Source organism: Molossus molossus, unplaced genomic scaffold (assembly GCF_014108415.1).
Source record: "Molossus molossus isolate mMolMol1 unplaced genomic scaffold, mMolMol1.p scaffold_m16_p_20, whole genome shotgun sequence".
In the NCBI taxonomy this organism is placed as follows: Eukaryota; Metazoa; Chordata; class Mammalia; order Chiroptera; family Molossidae; genus Molossus; species Molossus molossus.
The window spans coordinates 52,306,739-52,326,756 of NW_023425356.1; the positions used below are offsets into that span (position 1 = coordinate 52,306,739).

At 58.3% G+C, this 20,018-nt stretch overlaps 1 protein-coding gene across 1 annotated transcript in view; it reads left to right on the forward strand.

The window, feature by feature from the left end:
* Positions 1–20,018, forward strand: part of ILDR2 (immunoglobulin like domain containing receptor 2) — a 48,421-nt gene that overhangs the window by 20,717 nt on the left and 7,686 nt on the right. The window contains 4 exon segments of the mRNA XM_036272012.1: positions 6,953–7,009; positions 9,229–9,375; positions 10,785–10,961; positions 18,234–18,347. Coding sequence (XP_036127905.1) covers positions 6,953–7,009; positions 9,229–9,375; positions 10,785–10,961; positions 18,234–18,347 — 495 coding nt within the window.

Sequence of the window (20,018 nt, forward strand, 5' to 3'; positions counted from 1 at the left end):
TTCTCAGGGGAGATTTGGCAATGTCTGTAAACACTGTGGGTTAGGGTCCAAGGAGGCTTTGACATCCTGTGTGCACGGGACAGACAGCCTCCTACACTTTAAATGTCAGTGGTGCCAGGGTTGCAAAATCCTCATCCTGACCGAAGGTTAGTCTGGGTCCTGGATACGGGCCACTGTGAAGATCATGGCTTTGGGGTCAGACATCCCTGGACTTGGTGCACCAGTATAATCTTGGACAGGTCAGTGTTGATGAGCCTGGGGGTGCACAGGTATGACCTTGGATGGGTCGCTGTTGATGAGCCTGGGGGTGCACCCGTATAACCTTGGACAGGGCGGTGTCGATGAGCTTAGCGGTGCACCGGTATGACCTTGGACAAGGTGGTGTTGATGAACCTGGCGGTGCACCGGTATGACCTTGGACAGGTCAGTGTTGATGAGCCTGGCGGTGCACCAGTATAATCTTGGACAGGTCGATGTCGATGAGCCTGGGGGTGCACCGGTATGACCTTGGACAGGTTGCTGTTGATGAGCCTGGCGGTGCACCGGTATGACCTTGGACAAGGTGGTGTTGATGAGCCTGGGGGTGCACCAGTATAACCTTGGACAGGGTGGTGTCGATGAGCCTGGGGGTGCACCGGTATGACCTTAGACAGGTCGCTGTTGATGAGCTTAGCGGTGCACCGGTATGACCTTGGACAGGTCAGTGTTGATGAGCCTGGCGGTGCACCGGTATAAAAGTTCTGTGGAACAGGGATTGTGAGGATTAATTGGGACATAACCAGAACTCAGTAGAATGGGTTCCCTCCCCCCACCCTTCCCATCCCCCATGTCTCTGCCAGCGAGTGTGTCGTCTCCAGTCTGAGGGAACCTCTGTGGGGAAGTGTGCGTTCCAGGCCTCCTGCTAGGAGCCGATGTTCCTTCAGCCCGGTTCGCGGACAGGGGCTTCAGGAGCCATCTGTGCGCTGGCAATCCTGCTGCAAAGAGTCACGTTTTCTTGGTGACATCTGCTCGAGGCCTTGCCAGTGGGTGACCCTCCTCAGCCCTGTGGGAACCTACCAGCCGGTGGATTTGGAGACATTCTGGCCCAGCAGGCTGTGTTCTGGTTGCTCCATTTGGGTTGCTGTGGGAAACCCCCGATTCTCAGTGGAAGGCCCTGGGTTAATTATAGGGTGTTGCCTCCCTCCCCTAAAGACAAGGATTAGGTCCAGTGGCCACTGGAGTCCGGGGGGCTCTGAGGAGCACCTAAGACTTTGATTCGGATCTGGGAAAGACTAGATAGGGCGTAACGTGTGATCCAGACCAGGAGACCCGAGAATGAGGAGAGACGGGGGGCCGTATTTGTCAGGACAACGGGCATACGCTGGAAATGTCTAGGCGAAGTGGTATGACGGTCACACCATCTTTAGAGAGGACCACCTTGAAGGTCCCCCTCTTGCTTGGCAAGAACCGAAGCTGCAGAGGTGCTGGGGGCGGCTGGCCGTCAGCTCAGCGGCCCTGCCGGGCCCTTGCTGTAGCTGGCGTTTGATTCCTGAGGACCTACTGTGTGCCCGCCTCTAAGCAGGGGGCTTGGCCAGCAGCTGGTGGTTTGCTAAGACCAGCTCACTGAAAAATTGGCACGAATATTTCTGCAGGGTTCAGGACGTCTGTTTAGGCTCTTCCAACCCTGCGTTGTTAGAACAAACCAGGTCTGGAAGGCACCACTACCCCGCCCCGATTCCCAGCCCCCCACCCCTGGCCAGGGCGGGGCGCTCCCTGCCTCCCCCGCTCCGCCTCTCACCTCACTTGTTGCTGCGGGGAGGGAGGAGACTGGCCTTCAATTAGTGCGCATTCCTGCAGCCCGGTTGCCGTGGTGATGGGTGCGCAGGAGCAGCTGGGTCAGCAGCCAGCCTCATTGTAGTCCGTGCACCGGCTGCGGGCGTGCCTGCGAGCCTGTGGCAGGAGAGGGGGTGTCACCCAGAAACCCGCGCAGCCCTGCACAGAAAGAATGGAGCGCTCGGAGGCCGGTCAGGAGACAGTCATCCCGTTTGTCTCCAGAGCCAGCTGCCACTGTTGAAGTGTGCAGGTTTGCGTTCACACGGAGAGGGGGCAGGCCCAGAGAGGGCAGGGTCCTGCCGGCCCAAGGCTGCAGGGCCCGCCCTCCCCATCTGGCCAGACCCCGGCTGTTTTGGTTCAGGAAAGCATCCCTGCTTGGTATCTTTGTGGCTAAGGCGCCTGCTCCGGTTTGCTGCCCGGCGAGCTCGGGAAATCACGTGGATCACACCAAGAAGCTCACTTTCCTCCTTCCATGAACCCCACCCTCCTCCACATCGTTTTGGAGGCAAACGTGGCTGTCCTCTGCATTTCATCTCGGGCCGACTGGAGCATGTTACGTTACTGATGATATTTCACATCCGGTCGCTCTCCCAGGGCAGGGGGTTGGGTCACGGGAGCGCTTCTCTAAGGCCGAGCGCTTTGCAGTGGGTTCCAGTTGTTGATCAGTTTGTAGCGGCAGGTGTACGCCCTTCCGTTAGATCGTCCTGCCGTGGTGTACGCGGTCATCCTTTTCTGCTTGCAAGGTGAAAAGGTGCTGGCGTAGTTAACCATCTCTAACACTTCCTACACCCCCAAATTATAGTTTGTGTAAGTGGGGCGATGATGCCACGCTTGGAGGGTGGCTCCCTGCAAATCCTAGGAGATGAGGAAGCAGTTACATTGAGGACAAGCAGATCTTAAGGGAGAGTGAGGAGCTGCAAAGCCAGAGTGGGGAGAGCGGACCCAGGTTCTACTCTTGGGTTGATCGTGTGTCAGCTGTGTGACTTAGATGAAATGTGTAACCTCTCGGAGCCTCAGGTGCCTGAAAACATGGGTGGGTTACAGAGTAGATGACCTCCAAGCTCTTTCCTAGCTATCAAGTCTGATTCTCGGATTCTGTGACGAGAAGTCAGTGATTTGGACCAACCTTATCATCACGGCCAAAAAGCCCAAACAAAGCGCGTGTGAACAGTTGATTGCGGATAGTCTAACACTGGTCATCTGATGGAGAGAATTCAGTGTCGGAATCGTTCAATATAATTTAAAGTGAGCTAAAATGGGAAAGACACAGAGAGAAAGAGAACACACGTGAAAGACTTACCTGCTTGGTCTATAAATATAAACAGAGGAGGGGGAGGCCAGCTCCATGCTCGTGGTGGGTGGTCATAGACTGTACTGAATGCGTGGTCGCCGTGGGAATACAGAGTAAAAACGGATGTGTGTGCCCTTGGGGATTTTCCAAAACGAAGTTTACACTTAGAGAAGCCAGAGAAAGACATTCACTGTCCTCAGACTGAGAGGAGAAACATTTCAGAGGGTTGGGAGCTGGGAGAGCAGGGATGGGCGCCGCGCATCCCCGAAAACGGATCTGGGGCACGTCGGGAGGGAGCCCCCACGTGCATTAGACAGAAGGAAGAAGGAATTCTGAGGAGCAGGGGAAGAAAAGCAGCCCGGGTTGCCCTGAAGCAGCAGTTCACCGACGAAGCTCAGGAGGGCTCGAGGGAAGGAAGGAAGGAAGTTCGGCGACAGGAATGGAGATAACTATGCTGTTGGCAGTGGCGACCTCGTAAGGACAACGGAAATGCGTGTCCTTCGCCCGCTGAAGGCTTGGACGAATAATCGGGCTTGGATTCAAGTTTTAAGACTAGAGACAAAAATAATCTTTTTTGAGTAAAGTGTGCAAGTACATTGTGTCTCTAAATGTGTGCCTTAAAAATACCCCAGCCCGGTGGTTTACACTTGTGGGGTGAGGGGTGGGGTGGTCCTGCAGTGCTTCTAGCTGGTAAGATGACATTTGGGGATGCTCCTGGCATGAGCCCTGCATCCAGGGGTGCTCGCCCCTCTCCGGCATGCAGAGCAGGGCTGCATGAGTGACTGCTTCCTTCCTGTGCTTGTGAAGACCCTGTTTCCGTCTGGGATGGAAAAGGCACCGTGGTGAGCGGCGAACCGGAAGCCGGCGTACCCGAGAAACACGTCAAGGTCCCAAGGGGTCCGGTGCCTCCCCTCGCGGGGCTGCTGGGGACGCCAAGCAGAGAAGGCAGCCCCTGCCCTGGGTTTCCGTCCTCCGTGCAGGACTCCCTGCACTCAGGGCTGAGACCGGTGCTGCGGTGCCGCTGTGCCAGGCGGTCCCCCGAGCCTGCGGGCCGCGCCGTCTCTCGGGGCCGTCAGAACCCACGTGGTTACGTAGGCCGCGTGTCGTGAGGATCTCAACAAAGCAGGACAGTGAGAAGCGAGGAGCTGTTATCCTAGGAGAGAAGTAAACCCAGCCGCGAGGGTCCTGGCCACCATGAGGGGAGTACTAGCATCTTAGAAACGTCACAGGACAGGGCTGGTGCGATAGACGCAGCCATAACGCTGTCTCTGGGGAGAGGCCCCAGGACGAGGTGGAACCTGATGTCAGAAATGCGAGAAAGACTGAGGAAACCATCGCGTGTGGCTGGAGGAGCATCCTTGACCTTCGTCACGTCGTGCAACGCAGCAGGGAACACCGAACACTGGGTTCTTGTGTACACGCTGCTGGACAGGCTGGACCGAGAGCCTCGGGACTGTGGGGATCACAGCTCGTTCCCCTCCGCTCTCGCCGGGCACCAGCACGTTCCTTGTTGAATGAATGAATGAACGAACTGGAGACACTCCAGAAGTAACGAGTCTGGAGAGTTCAGGGGGGATAACTTCAGGGGGTCCGTGGCGGGCAGCAGCTGCCGTAGGGAGTCATGGAGGGACCACGTGTACGTTGTTCGACCCGCAGTGCAGGTGTCTGCCCGATCATTCAGCCCAGGGCACGTGGAGGTGTGGGGCTGTGACGTTGGGGCGCCCTGGTATGGGACCCTCGCTTGTGTGTGCTTGTTCTAACAAGGAGGCTGCCTGGTTACTTCGGCTCACTCGTGGAAATTCCTTTTTTTTTTTTTTTTTTGGTACGTGCCCCTAGCGGGAACCGAACCTGGGACTCGCTGGTCCACAGGCCGATGCTCCAACCGCTGAGCCAAACCGGCCAGGGCTCGTGGGAATTTCTTAAAGGTAATAGATGCTGCAGGGTTTGGGGGAAACCGAGCGTATACACGGAGACTGTGTTTTCTACCAGCCTGAACTGTGTCTGAGCGGAGGAAGTGGGCCCTCTCTTTGCAGTGTCGTCTCTCCATCCTTTCCCAGTAAAGTGACGCGTGATTGCCGCTCTCAGACCGAGCCCTGGGAGCAGACAGGATACGCAGCTGGGCAGAGTGGCCCAGGGAGCGGGGACGGCGGCTGCGGTGGTTTGGACTCTCCACAACCGGGCTGTCGTGGGAGGTGACTGGTTAGCATGGGAAGGGGAGACACAGCATGTCAGCCGGCAGCGGCTTTTACAGGACGCGCTGGGTGAGACGCAAGCAAAACGCTGTCCGAAGTAGAGGATCCCAGCATAGACCCACTTCTCAGAGGCCTTTGTCCAATAAATGTAAGTCGCACAGAAAAGCCGAGACCGGCACCTTCTCGCCCGTTGACATGACGGAGTGGTACTGCCCGCTACCCCAAACTCCGACTGTTCTCAGTTGGAAAGACCTTGCATTGTGCCCGCTGGACTGCAGGGGTTTATCACCCAGGTCGCCCGGGGCTGGCCACACCAGCGCACTACGGGAAACTGTCTCCTGCACGCCCCCTACTGGGGATCAAGCCTGCAACCCGGGCATGTGCCCTGACTAGGAATTGAACCGGGACCTCTCAGCGCGTGGGATGACGCTCAATCCACTGAGCCACACCAGCTGGCCTTATTGCTTGATTTTAGAGGGGGGGGGGGGAGAGGGAGAGAGAGAGGGAAACAGTTGTTCAAGTTGTTCATGCGCTTATTGGTTGCTTCTTGTATGTGCCCTGACCGGGGATCAAACCTGCAGCCTTGGTGTATAGGGACGATGCTGCAACCAGCGGAACTGCCCGGCCAGGGCCCCTTTTAACTCAGTGTGGTTACGAGAGAAGCTAAAATGACCCGCCGCTCACATGATGTTTCTACTGGACGGAGCAGTTCTAGAAGCAGTGCCACCCACGCGAATGAGGTAGCGTTCAGGTGCCACAGTGACCTCTCGCCACCCCAGGTCTGAGAGAGCAGCGAGCTGTTGCCTAGTGAGCCTTGTTCGTCAGCGAGACCTCAGGGCGGCCGGGGTGTGTGGCGCGGGCAGAAGTCCCAGCGGAGCCTTCCCGCTGACGTTGGTGTGAGGACTTCTTAGGTCGGGCCAGCTTGTAAACACGAGCCTCCTTCCCACCGTCCAGCGGCTCGCTCCCCGCCGAGCTCCTTGCCAGCCAGAGCGCGAGGGGCAGCTGTCCTGACGCCAGCCCTTCAGCTTCCCCGCAGCCCACCTGGAAGGCACCTGGGTCCGTGCAGCGCCAGCCGTGGGCGCCATGTGGGGCGGCCCCGCGTGTACGTGTGTGCAGAGCGTTTCCGAAGGTAGAGCGGAGGGGCGTGCAGCCCACCTCGCTTCTGTCTTCCTCGCCTTTGAAAATGCGCATCGTTGACATAGCTCTAGGCTGTAAATAGAGTCGTGTCGTGAGATCATCCCGAGTGGAAACCAAATCCGTGCGTTTGCTTTTATCTGGACACAGGGATGTGTGGAGATGTAGGCTGAGCGTCCGGACGCAGACGGCTTGGACTTTCCCATAAAACGTGCAGGGGAGGACGGGAGTGAATGGAGAGGGTGCGGGTCCTTCTGCTGAAGCAGGGCTGTTGTGGTTGGAGCAGACACCTCCTCCTCCTAGAAATAGTTGGAGAGAGAGTTCTGTTCTGCTTCTTCCGACGTGGGTGCAGAGGTCACTCACGTGGCTGCCAGAGGTCGGCAGGGAAGGTCTCTCCGGACCCAGCGCGGACTCGTGTACCAGGACGCGCGGTGAGCGCCCGGGCGGGGTGGGCTGCGGCCAGGCCTCGGCTGTGTTTTCCTCTGCAGTAACCTCTTCCCTTCTTCCCTCCTACCTCTTCTAGGCAGGACAGGGCTGCTTGCTGACCTCTTGCCCCGTTTTGCTGTGGAGATTATGCCAGGTATCCAGCCACTGAACTTGCTGTGTGCCGAGTTTGCTGTCGCTCCATCCGTCTGGCTTCTGTCAGTCACTTACCGCTCCTGTCATTTATTGCCACACGTGTCTGTGTACATCTGTGCTCTTGTCCAGGATGAACTAAGCCCATTGGGAGAGCTTTTAAATTGTACTTTTTCCGTTATCACACCCTGCAAGGAGAAGGATCATTAAAAATGGGCTGAGCTGGGGACCCAGTCCTTGCGTGCCAGGCATGCCCATCTTGGTGTCTCAGCCCCACCCGGGCAGCTAGGCGCGCCCTTACCAGAGTCATCGCTGGCCGTGTTCCCGATGCCCTAGCTGCATGTTCTTCTGAACTGCCTTTTCTGACTTTATCCAAACATGTTTTCAAGCTTAATGAAAGCCCTGCACCCCTCCTTCCTTGAAGCGCCCACACCTACATACTTACTCTGCTTTGTGTACAACGTCAGGGCCTTCTGGGGCCCCCGAGTCCTTGGGGGTCTCGGGACCCTATCTCAAGGACGCCTGTCCCGAATGCACACCTCTGTCTGTACGTAGCCGAAGCACCAGCCTAGACAGGCCCCCTCAGTTCGGTGCATCCCTGTCGTCCGTAGAGCAGCAGGGCTCCGGCAGAAACCACAGACCGTGGGGGAGGGAACGTCCGAATTCGGGGTGGGAGAGGGCTCCGCCTTGCTTGGGAGGGTTTCTGCCCAAGGTTGAAGAGGTGCCTAGTAGTTACGAGCGGCAGAGAGATGCTAACTGTTCCCGGCCATTGGTTTTGCCTTGACTCCAGGTGTAAGAAACACCCCGAGTCTTCCTGAGTCCCCCGGCCCCTTCCCACTCGCTGACATTCTCCTTAGTCAGGTTGATCCCAAGGTCACACAGAGCCGTCTCTCTGTGATGCTCCTTATCCAGAATTGCGTCAGCATGTACACCAAGGAAACAATGTTGCCTTGCGGTGCTGCTCAGACACGTCCTTATGTGCCCCAGTCCCCAGGAGTTACTGTGTTTCTCATTGTTTGGTCCTGGATGCCTGAATTCCCCTCCCTCTTTGCTGCAAGAATCCTTCCACCGATGACATTGTTCCTGCAAGGTCACCTACCAGTCTTCCCTCCCCGACGGCCTGGCCCACGCTGGAGGCACCACGCCATACCCCCATCGAGCCCTCGGGGCTCACGTCCGGCTCAGGGCGCATGATGTTCTGTTCTCTGTAGGGCCCAGGCCAAAGCCCTCAGCCACCGATTGTCCCCAGCGAGGCTGCTCTTTCGACCACACCAGCCACAGGGTCCTTCTCTGAAGAGAGGTGACCTGGTTCATGTGAATGTGTTTCAGGGGACTGAGCCAGGAGGGACATTCGGGAGACAAGTCATTTTCTCTCTGAGGAATTTGTTCTAAACAAAGGTCAAACGACTTGACTGGGATCGTACAGCCTTCTATGCCACAAAAATGTCTTTTTCAGGCTCTAATTGAATGTCCATTTAACCGTAGGGATATTTAATAACCAAAATTTAAGAAAATAATGTGTACTTAAAGTTCATTGTAAAGGGATTTGGGGTCGATGCTTTTCAATCACAATGACTGGCTTTAATCTTTCTGCTTGAAGGGAAGTCACGGCTCACCCCCGCTCCGGTGGGATTTGGGCCCTATCGAAAGTCCCAGAATCAAGGGCGGGCGAGGCAGGCTTCTTCCCTGTGGGAGCCTGTCTCTCGGCTCTCGGTTGGTTGGACAGTCTGAGCCCGAAGCTGGGACGATCGGCAGGGAAGCATGAATTCATGAGGGCGCAGACCACCGAGCGGTGTTCTGATTTAGACCAGGCAGACGTGGGAAGTTTTTCTCAGGACTTACACTTTTAGGGACAGGATGAACTTGACTCCCCCAAACATGTATTCACAGAACCACCACGTCACAACTCAGCGAAGCCCCCCACCCCAGGTCACGCGTCTTTCTGCCTCTCCAGTCGAGGGGGTAAACCCCTGCCCCAGGACGGGCTCTGGCGCCCGTGTCTCGTGCTGGTCATTGGGTGCCCAGGAGGTCCCAGGTGACCGTCCCTCCTCCCAGCGCCCCAGCCCTGGGAGGGTGTGTACTTCTCACTCTGCCAGTCCCCCGAGCTCGGGGGCTCCGTGCCTGGTTATGGGGGCTTCCCTCCCCGGGCCCTCCCGCGCCTCTTCACGGTGGACACGGGTGAGCGTGGCCATCCTGATGCGGCATCTCTGTGCGTCCCTCCAGAGTGGGTGTTTGTCGGCCTGGTGATCCTGGGCGTCGTCCTCTTCTTCGTCCTGGTGGGCATCTGCTGGTGCCAGTGCTGTCCGCACAGCTGCTGCTGCTACATCCGCTGCCCCTGCTGCCCGGACTCCTGCTGCTGCCCGCAGGCCTGTGAGTAGCCCCGTGGCAGCTGGAGAGGGATGGAGACCGTGGGACAGCCCTGTGCCCCGGCGTCCTTCTCCGCCCCCTTCCTTCTGCCCGAAGTGTTGCTCATTCCTCGCCCCTCCTCTGCGGGGAGCCCCAGCTTCCCGAGCCGACCAGCCTCATTCGCCTTCTCGCCTCCATTCGCCTCTCCATGCTCTGGTCCACCCCTGTCACCAGCATTCGGAGTCCTTGGTGACACTCCGATGACCGGAAGGGCAGGTTCAGGATGGTGACGCTGTGGCTGAGGCTTCTGCCCTCTCCTGGGCATCCAGCCTCGAGGCGACGGTCCCTGGTCACGCCTCCCACAAGCAGAGAACCCCTCTGATAGCGGCGTGCAGACCACAGTCTTTGGGACCAGCCGGCCGCTGGTGGGCTGTATTTGCTCCCACGACAAAAGCATCCTCAGAGGGACTAGTCCTCCTTTGGGGAGCCACGGGTTCACCTTACTGGCCAAGCCCAGGTAGGCATTCAGTTTGGGACTCCTGCCGTAAGCCAAACGCATCTGGAAGGACGGAGACACAGCGTGCGTGTTTAGTACCCTCGGGAGTCGAGCACTGTCCGGGAGGAGCCCGGTCACTGCTCTGCTTGGGCCCACAAGCAGGGCCGTGTGCAAGCCCACTCTTGCTTTGCTTCTGAAAGAGGCCCAGGCTCCCCTGGAAGCAGGCCTGGGCAGCCCCGGGGCAGGGGCCGCCTACAGGCGGTGTGGTTGGGAGTGGGTGCTCTGTCACTGGGGACGCTGCTCTGCAGCTCCAGTACCGCTGAATCACTCAGCTGCCAGGTACCAAACACTGTGACCCTGATGTCGTCGCCTTCTGACAAACCAAGGGAGTGCGGGAGAGTGGTTCCAATGAAGTAATTCAGGCCTAGGGGAACACACACGCAGGCGTGCAAATGACACATGCAAACACGTGTGCATAGGCACACACATAACCATGCACACATGTACACACATTACATATGGTGCACACACACGCACCACACAGGCACATGTACACACACGCCACACATGCACATGTGCATCACAAAGCACACATGTACACACACAAATAGGCACACACGTACACGCATATGTGCATATGCACACATGTATGTACACACAGGCACACAACTGCATGTATATGCCTGCATATTCACACGTGCACACATGTACACACAAATAGGCACATGTGTACACGAATGTGCACATATGCACGTGCATGCACGTACACACAGGCACACACCTGCATGTATATGCATGCATATGCACACGTGCACACATAGGCATGTGTACACACACATCCAGGAGCTCCCTGAAGCGCATCCTCAGGGACGTGCGGTGTGAGGGTTGAGGAGGGCGGGGCCATGTAATCTCTCTCGCTCTTCATCTCCCTCCACAGTGTATGAAGCGGGGAAAGCAGCAAAGGCCGGGTACCCTCCCTCCGTCTCCTGTGTCCCCGGCCCCTACTCCATCCCCTCTGTCCCCTTGGGAGGAGCCCCCTCATCGGGCATGCTGATGGACAAGCCGCACCCACCTCCCCTGGCTCCAAGTGACTCCACTGGAGGCAGCCGCAGTGGTAAATGTGGTTCCAGACCGCCCCACCCCCACACTCCTCCCGCCTCCACGCCCCTTCCAGCTGGCGACCGCCCGTAGCTGGGGCGCTCCTTGGGAGAGGTGCCTCCATGCCAGAAGGCAGTGAATAGCTTGCTCGTCCCTCCCTCGTGCTGAGGACTAGCCGGCACCGAGAGGAGCCTGGTGAGTCCAGGCAGTGTGGCCCAGCGGCGGGGACCATGGACTTTATCAAGGCAACTCGATGCGTGTGGGGCTGGGAGGGTGGAGGGGAGAGAGCCGAGTGGTCACCAGGCTTCCGGGAAGAGGTGAGGTCCGGGAGGGCTGGGAGAGCAGAGCGGGGTCACTGAGCACCCCAGGAGGCAGCAGGTGGAAGCCAGAGCTGGGAGAACGTGTGTGTGATGGTGTCCTGCTCATTGTCTGACCCCCTGGTATTGTGAACCCCTCCCCCCAGGAGAGTTGGGCTTGGCTCCGAAGCACGTGGGGGTCACACAGGCAGAGTCCTGAGGAGAGAGGTGACCTGCTCTCGGGGCAGGTGGTCCATGGGGAGAGTGGAGTCACCTCGAGCTGGGATGTGACAGAAGTGGTTCGGGGGGCACGTGAGCGTCGGGCTGGAGGCCGTGGGAGCTGAGCGCGTCCGCAGTTGAGAGAGAAGGGAAATCATCAGACTTCAGGGAACGAGGAACGGAGCCTCGAGATGGGCCCAGCCCAGTGGTGTGTCTCAGACTGAAGTGACTCCTTGGTGAGGAGACCCTGTTTAGATGAGACTAGCCCCGTTCAGGGCAGGAGGAACTGTGGTTACGGGCTGTTGGGGTGTAGTGGACATTCAGGGGTTGCTTTCCTGGAGGTGTTTGGCCCGGGGTACAGAGCAGTGAGGTTGGACTGTGTGTGCAGTAGACTTAGGAGGAGCTTTGCAAATCCTGAGACCTGGATGAGCTGCAGGGGAGAGAGCGACATCCCTGCCCTGGAGGTACCGGAGGGCCGGGCACAAGGACCTCAGGAACTGTCAGGGACCGCGGAAGGAGCGGATGTCCTCTGAGTAATCGCTACTTGTGTTTTCCTCTGCCCGGAACTACTCGGACAGCGGAACCGAGTCACGGGCTGGGAAGTGAGAGTCCGTGATCAGGGACACACAGGACCGAGAGGAACACAGCAGGGCCGCTCCCCTGTCCCCCAGTCTGTGCTTCCTTCGCAGCACACCCTCCCCGGACATTCAGTGCACGAGCCTCGTGATAACATGACCCGCGCTCCTAGACTGGCAGGCTGTCCTGTCCCGCGCCAGCTCCTCCCAGCTCCTGCTTGTTGGGTTCCATCGTCCGGGCGGGGCCGGCCACACTGACCACTGCGAGTAGGCGTGGCCAGAAAACAGGACGGTGTACTGTTTCCACAGCAAGGAAGCCCAGGAGAGGTAGCCCCGGGCTCGGCCACTGGGACGGATCAGGGGACATCACCAAGGGACCTCGTTCCTTCCATCTCGCTCCGTCCTCTCGAGTACTCCCTCGTGTCCCTCAGTGACTGACAGCTCCAGGGACAACATGCATTCAGGGCAGAAAACACAAGCTGCTTCTGTGGGCTGCTGTTCTCAAGAGTGAGGGGACTTTCCTAAAGGTCCCTCCGTCCCACAGACACCTTGCAGTCTTTTATTTTTGGAGACATTGGGGGGGGGGAGACTGGGGCCAGAGATTGAACCTGCAACCCCGTACGTGCCCTGGACCGGGAATTAAACCCGTGACTCTGGTTCACGGGCCGACATCCTAACCGCTGAGCCACACCAGCAGGGCAGACGTCTTGCAACCTTATTGGCGAGAGCGTGTCCTGTGCCCCCTCTTAAACCACATTGGCTTGGATTAGTCGAGACTCATCTCTTAGGCCAAAACACCCATTGACCTTGGAAATGAACAGAATCGGGCTCTCTTAGTGAGGAAAAGGGGTTGTCACACAACCACTGTCGGCCACAGCAGCCTGGCCAGTTGCCATCCCCGCTGGGCACATCTGTCCTCAGGGCCCCACGGCCCGAAGGACTGACAGCCCATGCTCCGTGCAGACTACTCTACAGCGCGTTGGCATCAGGCAGAAACAAGGCTGTATAAAGATGTAAATTTAGCCTCTATTTACATGTGACCTCAGTTTGGGGGTAGTCACCTAGCAACAGTAATTTTTCAGATTCCACAACTCTTTTGAGCACTGGTAGTTGAGAGGTGTCTGTGGTGAGCTGTGGAGAGGAAAGCCACGCGTCCCGAGGGGGAGACTCCTTCTCCCATTGTTCGTGGAGGCTGGGGGGACCTCTCAGTAAAAACACCCCCCCCCCCAGCTCTGGCCCCATCCCGAGCTCGTCAGGGCTCTCTCTGTAGAAAATGCACACTGCACCCCACTCCCACCTCACTTCTCCAGCCTTCCTTCTTTGGGGTCTCCTTCCTATCAGCATTCAGAACACACTCAGACCCCTCCCACTAAACTATGCCGACACTCTGCGAAGCCCAGGAGTCCCCTGAGGTCCGTCCCATCCCTTTCCTGTCGGACCCCTGGGAGTTTTGAACACTCCGTGTCCCCACGTCCTCTGCTCAGCTCCGCAGCGAACTTCCATGTTGCCCTTGCCTTCCTGCCCCCGACACCCGTGCGCACCAGGCCGTCTTCTCGCTAAGTGCAGTGGGTCCTTGCAGGCCAGCTCCCCGAGGGGGCAGAAGCTTGGCCGCCCGGCCCACTCCTTAGCTTTGCCCTCCACGCTGCGCTGCGACATTTCCCGCCCCCCTCGCTACCGGCCGGCGGTTCTGGGCTCGTTGCCCAGAGGTGGGTGCTCCTGTTCTGTCCACCGTCCCCTCCCTGGGGAATCATCCCCACTCCCAGGCTGTCACCACTGTGAGTGCCGATGACGCCGACCTCTCCTCTGCTCCTCGGTCCCCACGTCCAGCCGCCTTCCAGTCATCACCCAGTGGCCGGCGGGCAGTCCTACTCGGCCCTGGGAAACGGACTTAGCCTGCTGTCTGGCCCCTTCACCTCCTCGGGTCTCATTTCATTGTGCACCTACTATCAAACCAGAAGCCAGGACTTGACCTTCCTCTCATCCTCTCCCTCAGCTCCCACATCCAGCTGGTCACCAAGGCTTCAGACAAAGAGCCTCCAGTCGGTGTCCTGTCCTCCATCCCGAGGACCGCCCTCCTCGTCCCTGCTGCCGCCTCCCCACCTGGGGGAGGGCGTGACCCCTACGCGGTCTCCCGCATGCACCGTCCTTGCTCTGATCCACTTGTCACATCCACCTGGCCTGCACTCAGCCCTTGCAGCGCCGTCCCGGCACGAAGGAGGGCGTGTCCTCCTACTCTGACTGCAGGAGTATGGAGGGCTGCACGTTTTTGGCACCACCTCCCCCGCAGCTGCGCTGACACAGGGGGCGCGGTGCACCTGGCAGCTGTGCCGTCACCTGTGAACAGCCTTGTTGAGCCCATAAGCTCAGGCTGGGGGAACAAGGCTGTGTCCGGGGGCACCTGCCTTGGGGCGTCTTTTTCGAGTTTTATATGTTTCATGGGGCTGTAAAGGGGGAGGTTAACTGGAAAATAATGGAGACTTAATGGGGTCAAAGGTATGAGCTCAAATCCTTTAACAATAAGAAAGGCTTAAAATTATAGTGTGGCATGAACATGACTACCCTGATCTTCCCTCCGGTAAAAGCACACTTGGCAAGCTCACGTCGGAAGCCATGCCAACCGGAGGACTTGGATAGGACTGAACCTGAAAAGAGAAATAATCTATCCTTCCTAAACTGAAACCCCACCTGGGGGTGGGGGGTGTCATTTTCCAAAAACACGGTGGACTTTGGCCAGCGGTCTGCGGCATTGCTTATTAAAATACTGCCGCACGCCAGGGTTCTCGGATCTTCAAAGTCCAGATAAAAATCAACCAGACACCATTTGATTTATTTTTCAAATCAAGAACAATTTAATGTTTATAAATTTCCCCTCAAGGAATTCATGGGCTAGCGGAGTGTTCCTGGGGGTAGTTAGTGGAAAGACGGCAGCACTTGCTAAGGCTGTTGTCCTCTGCCCACTCAGGAGGACGGGTCTCACCTGCGTGGCGGGTCAGGACAGGCCTTCTGGCGTTCTACCTGCTCCGGAGCATGCTGCAGACGCGGCCAGACCCTCCCAGCCCGAGAGGAGTTCTAGTGCGCACGCAGTAGAGCTGAGCTCACCATAAAAAACGCCAGCATCTTTGCAAGGAGAATTGCCTGGCTTAATGTCTCAAGATCAGTACTTTCTGACAAATGAGAGGGATTTAGGTTTCTTTTTTTAATTTTTTTTCTTCTTTAGTGATTTTAGAGAGAGAGGAAGGGAGAGGGAGAGAGAGGTAGAAACATCGATGAGAGAGAACATCGATGGGCTGCCTCCTGCATGCCCCCCACTGGGGATCGGGCCTGTGCCCTGATCAGGAATCGAACCGCTGACCTCTTGGTGCAGGGGCTGATGATCAACCACTGAGCCACACCGGCCGGGCAGGATTTAGGTATCTGACGTCATGGGCCTATGTAACCAAGAAGTCAAAGCTGAGAGTATCCAACATAGGGAGTCTCTGTACCCAACCAGGATTGAAAGGCAACACTGCTGTCTTCATTGGAGGCTGGAAATAGTTACTGGGACTTTTCAGAGCCCCAAGAACCTCTGTATTCGTATCAAATCACATCCATCTGAGGAGGAGTGTCAAGGTATAATGACGAGACAATCTATGCTCAGCCCAAGGGGCAGTTAGCCGAGAGGTCTCCAGCTGTTGCTGAGGGTGGCAGCCCTCTCTTGCCGCCAGGGGACAGTCCCCCCCCCCCCATCTCAGCGTTTATTACTGGAAGTTGACCGTGACGGCGCTTCACATGTTAAGAACACGGGACAAAGCCACAGCTACAGGTAGAGCAGGCCCCTCCCCCAAAGCCTACAAACATGCTAGTCTTTACTTGGGAAATCATCGTCAGTAATGACGATAACACTTACCTAACCCTTGCTGCTCCGTTCCTGGTCAAACCTCTGCAACACACCACCTGCATGGCTCCTGCCTTCCCTCCTATCCCTTGTAACATTGTTTCTGCTCCTGATTTCCCTTCATTCACGCTGCTTAGGACACTCCGCTCCACACACTTCCCAGGTGGCTGCTGGTGGAGAGCCAGGTCCTAGCTTTGGTCTTTGTTTTCCACACCAGATGAGAAGGGTTCCTGCCCCTCCAGCATCTTTGGTAAGATGACGCACTTCTACAAATAACTTGAAATGAGCTCGAATATGTTAAGGGCCGTGATAAAAGTTCAAACCAAATGACGTGTAAATTAGGGGTGAGGCAGAGAGAGAGGAGACGGGACTTCTCCAGCGACGAGAAGCAAAGCCTTCTAGAGGGGCAGCATTTGAGCTGCCCCTGGGGGTCATGAGCACTCGGCTTGCCCCTCGGACTTGGCCTTTGCTGCCTTCTCTTCTCTACTTGATTATTTAAAAGGTGGGAAGTAGGAGTTGTCTTCTACAGTCATGAAAACTGAGTCCCACAGAGGTCACCGTTAATGGGAGGCCCCTTGGTAAACCCATGGCATGTCTGCGGGGTACCCGGTTCCCCACCTCCCGGCCCTGTGCTTCTTCCATCCGACGTCACTGCTCAGAACAGACAGTGCGGCTCCGTGGGATAATTGCATTTTAATTAAACTGTCTGGAGCACTCCAAACGCCCCTGCAGAGATGGGAGACGGTGTCGCTTGATACTAAAAATCATTCCTGCTAATAACGGCTTCTGCGAAAGGATTATGGATCTAGCCTCCGGGAGAAGGAGTGGCTAACGGCACGTGTGAGAGTCATTAATTTTTTTTAAGTAACAGCACAGTTGGAGGTGAGTGTGCACCGCCCAGCGTGCACTCGGAGCAGCGGCACACCTGCCAGTGGGCGGGCAGTGCCCGTCTCCGTGCCAGGGCTGTGATCGAGGGCTGCAGAAGGGTGTATTTTAGTCTTCCATGTACACGGCTCGCGTGGGCTTTGTCCACGGGCAGGGTAGCAGGACCGGAGAGCTGGAGGCATGTGCCAGCACGTGGCTGTTCTGCGTAGCTGCCTCACTGTGGCCCAGAGAACGTTGGAATTGGGTCCCTTGCTTCCATTCGTGGTGGAGTCCTGACGGGCTGGACCACAGATCCAGGCCTCAGACCACAGTGCCATCGCCACCTAAGGGCACTTCCTCCTCTGGGCTCTTTCTCGTCCCCTTGCCTCTCCTTCCTCCTGGGGTCCTGACTCCCAGCCGGGCACGATGTCCGGTCCGGTGAGACGTCGCTCAGATAGCAGGTCCCAGCCCTGGGGCAGCCAGTGTTCCCGACCGAGTCAGGAAGTTCCTCTGGGCCAGTTTTCTCGACCACGAGATGTGGCCAAGAACAGTCCCTTCCTTGGGAGGCCCGAGGAACAGTGGCCTCGTCGGGCATCGGCAAGTCCCCAGCGTGTCCTCGGGGCCCCTTCAGCGTCGCCTCTCACCCTCGTTGCTCTGTTCCCCACCTTCCTCTCCTCTCTCATCTGGGACGATTGGGCCCGCCTTTGGGGCTGGTATTGGACTAGATACTTCAGGGCTGTGGGGCTCAAACAGCCTTTGTCCCTGACAATACGAGTGACAGGAACGTAGGAGATGGGATTATCTCCGGTGCTTTCATTTTGTCTGTCATCAAACCCTGAAAATAACGCCTGCTGGTAACCACAGAGCCAGCTCCTCGCGTCCACCATACGGCGCTGACTTCCCTAAGAGGGAATGCTGAGGGGACACTGCAACCGTCACGCCCGTCCCCGTAGTCGGCATCTTACCCTCACAAGGCGTAGGTCGCCTGTACCCCGACGTTCGCCCTCACGGCACAGGCAGGGGATCTGGGCGCCGCCTGTCAGGGTCCCCATGGGGAGGTGTCCGCTTGAAAGTGACAAGTACCCCCCCAAGTGAAGGTGTGAGCTGCGGGCTAGCGCCACCTGTGTCCTCAGTCTAGAAAGCGGTCTCTCTCGAGCGTCTTGCCGTCGCAGGGAGTCCTGAGTGGGAGAAGATGAACTTTCAGTGGAGCGACGGGGGCGGGTGTCAGGAGCAGAGGCTGACACCACTACAGTCGTACTGTCCTGGGGCTCCGCTGGGACCGGCTGGGCCTCCGTTCCCGGGCGCCCCGGCACGAAGCGGAGCTCAGGTGTACCCACACGGGTCACCGCGGCTGGGCGACTTCAGAGCTGGTGCACGCGGGACCCGGGTTCTGTGCTTGGTGAAATGAACGGGCCCGTCTCCTGATGTGTCAGTTCACGCGCTTGTCCATTTCTCAACAGTTCGCAAAGGCTACCGGATCCAGGCGGACAAAGAGCAGGACTCCATGAAGGTCCTGTACTACGTGGAGAAGGAGCTGGCCCGGTTCGATCCGGCCCGGAGGCTGAGAGGCCGCTGTGAGCATCTGTCCTGTGCTCGTCTGTCAAGCAGGGACTCATAGCTAACGGGGACGGGGCGGGGTCACCGAACGTGGGCAGCTTTTGACTTTCGGGGTCAGAACTCGCAGGGGTGCTGAGGGCACCGTCCTGAAGAAAGCAGCTGAGTGTGCAGGAGGGAGGGACCCGGCTCCTGGGGTGAAGAGTGGGCCAGCGTGTCCCACAGGGTGCACGTGGGGTGTCTCCGTGGGGCAGTCAGCGTGGCTGGGGCTCTGTGCCGGGGTGGAAATGTGTTGAGCCCGGCTCCCCTCCACCTCCTTGAACATATAGTCAGGGGAACGGCTCACATGTGGAAGCTTAGGGTGCAGTTTTCCAACATGAGAGGCCCTGGCATTGAACAAGGGCCGGCCGGCCACTGGCTGTGTGGAGGCCCCTCGAACGCGGAAGAACCGTGCTCAACGCATCTGTCCCTCTGTGAGGCTGGGCTGCAGAGTGGCCGGCTCCAGGAGGCCACGCTTGTCAAGGTGAAGCCTGTAGGGGGCGGGGTCAGGGGCGGGGCCTATAGGGGCGGGGCCAGGGGCAGGGCCCCACCCTTCACTCCGCCCCGTCCAGGAGACTTGGCCACTGACACAGCCTCTTCAGGGTGGACTCCAAGTGACCTGCTGTGGGGAGAGGCGGCGCCGGCAGGGGTGCGGCTGGCTCAGCAGCACGGGGCACAGGCAGGGGTGCGGCTGGCTCAGCAGCACGGGGCACAGGCAGGGGTGCGGCGGGCTGGCTCACCGCCATGGGGCACAGGCAGGGGTGCGGCGGGCTGGCTCACCACCACGGGGCACAGGCAGGGGTGCGGCGGGCTGGCTCACCGCCACGGGGCACAGGCAGGGGTGCGGCGGGCTGGCTCACCGCCACGGAGCGCCGGCAGGGGTGCGGCGGGCTGGCTCACCGCCACGGGGCGCCGGCAGGCATGGTAGTGAGGGCACCGCGCTTCTGTCTTTGAACCCTCTTCGCCCTGGAACCAGCGAGGACACGATGGAACTTGGGGAGACGGCGCACCGCAGCCTACAGCAGCTGTGTGGGGACCGAGGACAACAGACCCGCCCCCTGCCTGTGGCTCTAAATCCGTCCTGAGTTCCAGCCATTGCTGCAGCCTCCCACTGCCCGGACTAGAAAAAGACCAGCTCCAGATGGGAACGTCAGGGACGCAGATGGCCCGCACTTGACAAGCTAGCTGTAACCGTGTTGTCACGGATCCCTGGAAGGGGACAGAGCGTCGGTGATCAAGCAGAAAGGAGCCCTGTGACTCTCAGTTACACTGGGGGCCGTGGTACCTCCTAGCTGCCTGGATGAAAATGGGCCTCAGGGCCTGGCAGGTCACAAGGTCATAGACTCTTAGGGTCCTAGGGGACTTCGGAGATGGCCTGGATCACCTGTGCGGTGTACAGATGAGGACACGGAAGTCAGAGGGTTGAAGTGACAGAATCAGACTAGAGCCCAGTCCTGACTCCTGTCCTGTGCTCTTCACACAGGAAACTTGTGGCAGACTGTGGCTGGCCGTGGCTGGTCGTGGCAGACTGTGGCTGGTCGTGGCAGGCTGTGGCTGGCTGTAGCAGACTGTGGCTGACCATGGCTGGTCGTGGCAGACTGTGGCTGGCCGTGGCAGGCTGTGGCTGGTCGTGGCAGACTGTGGCTAGCCGT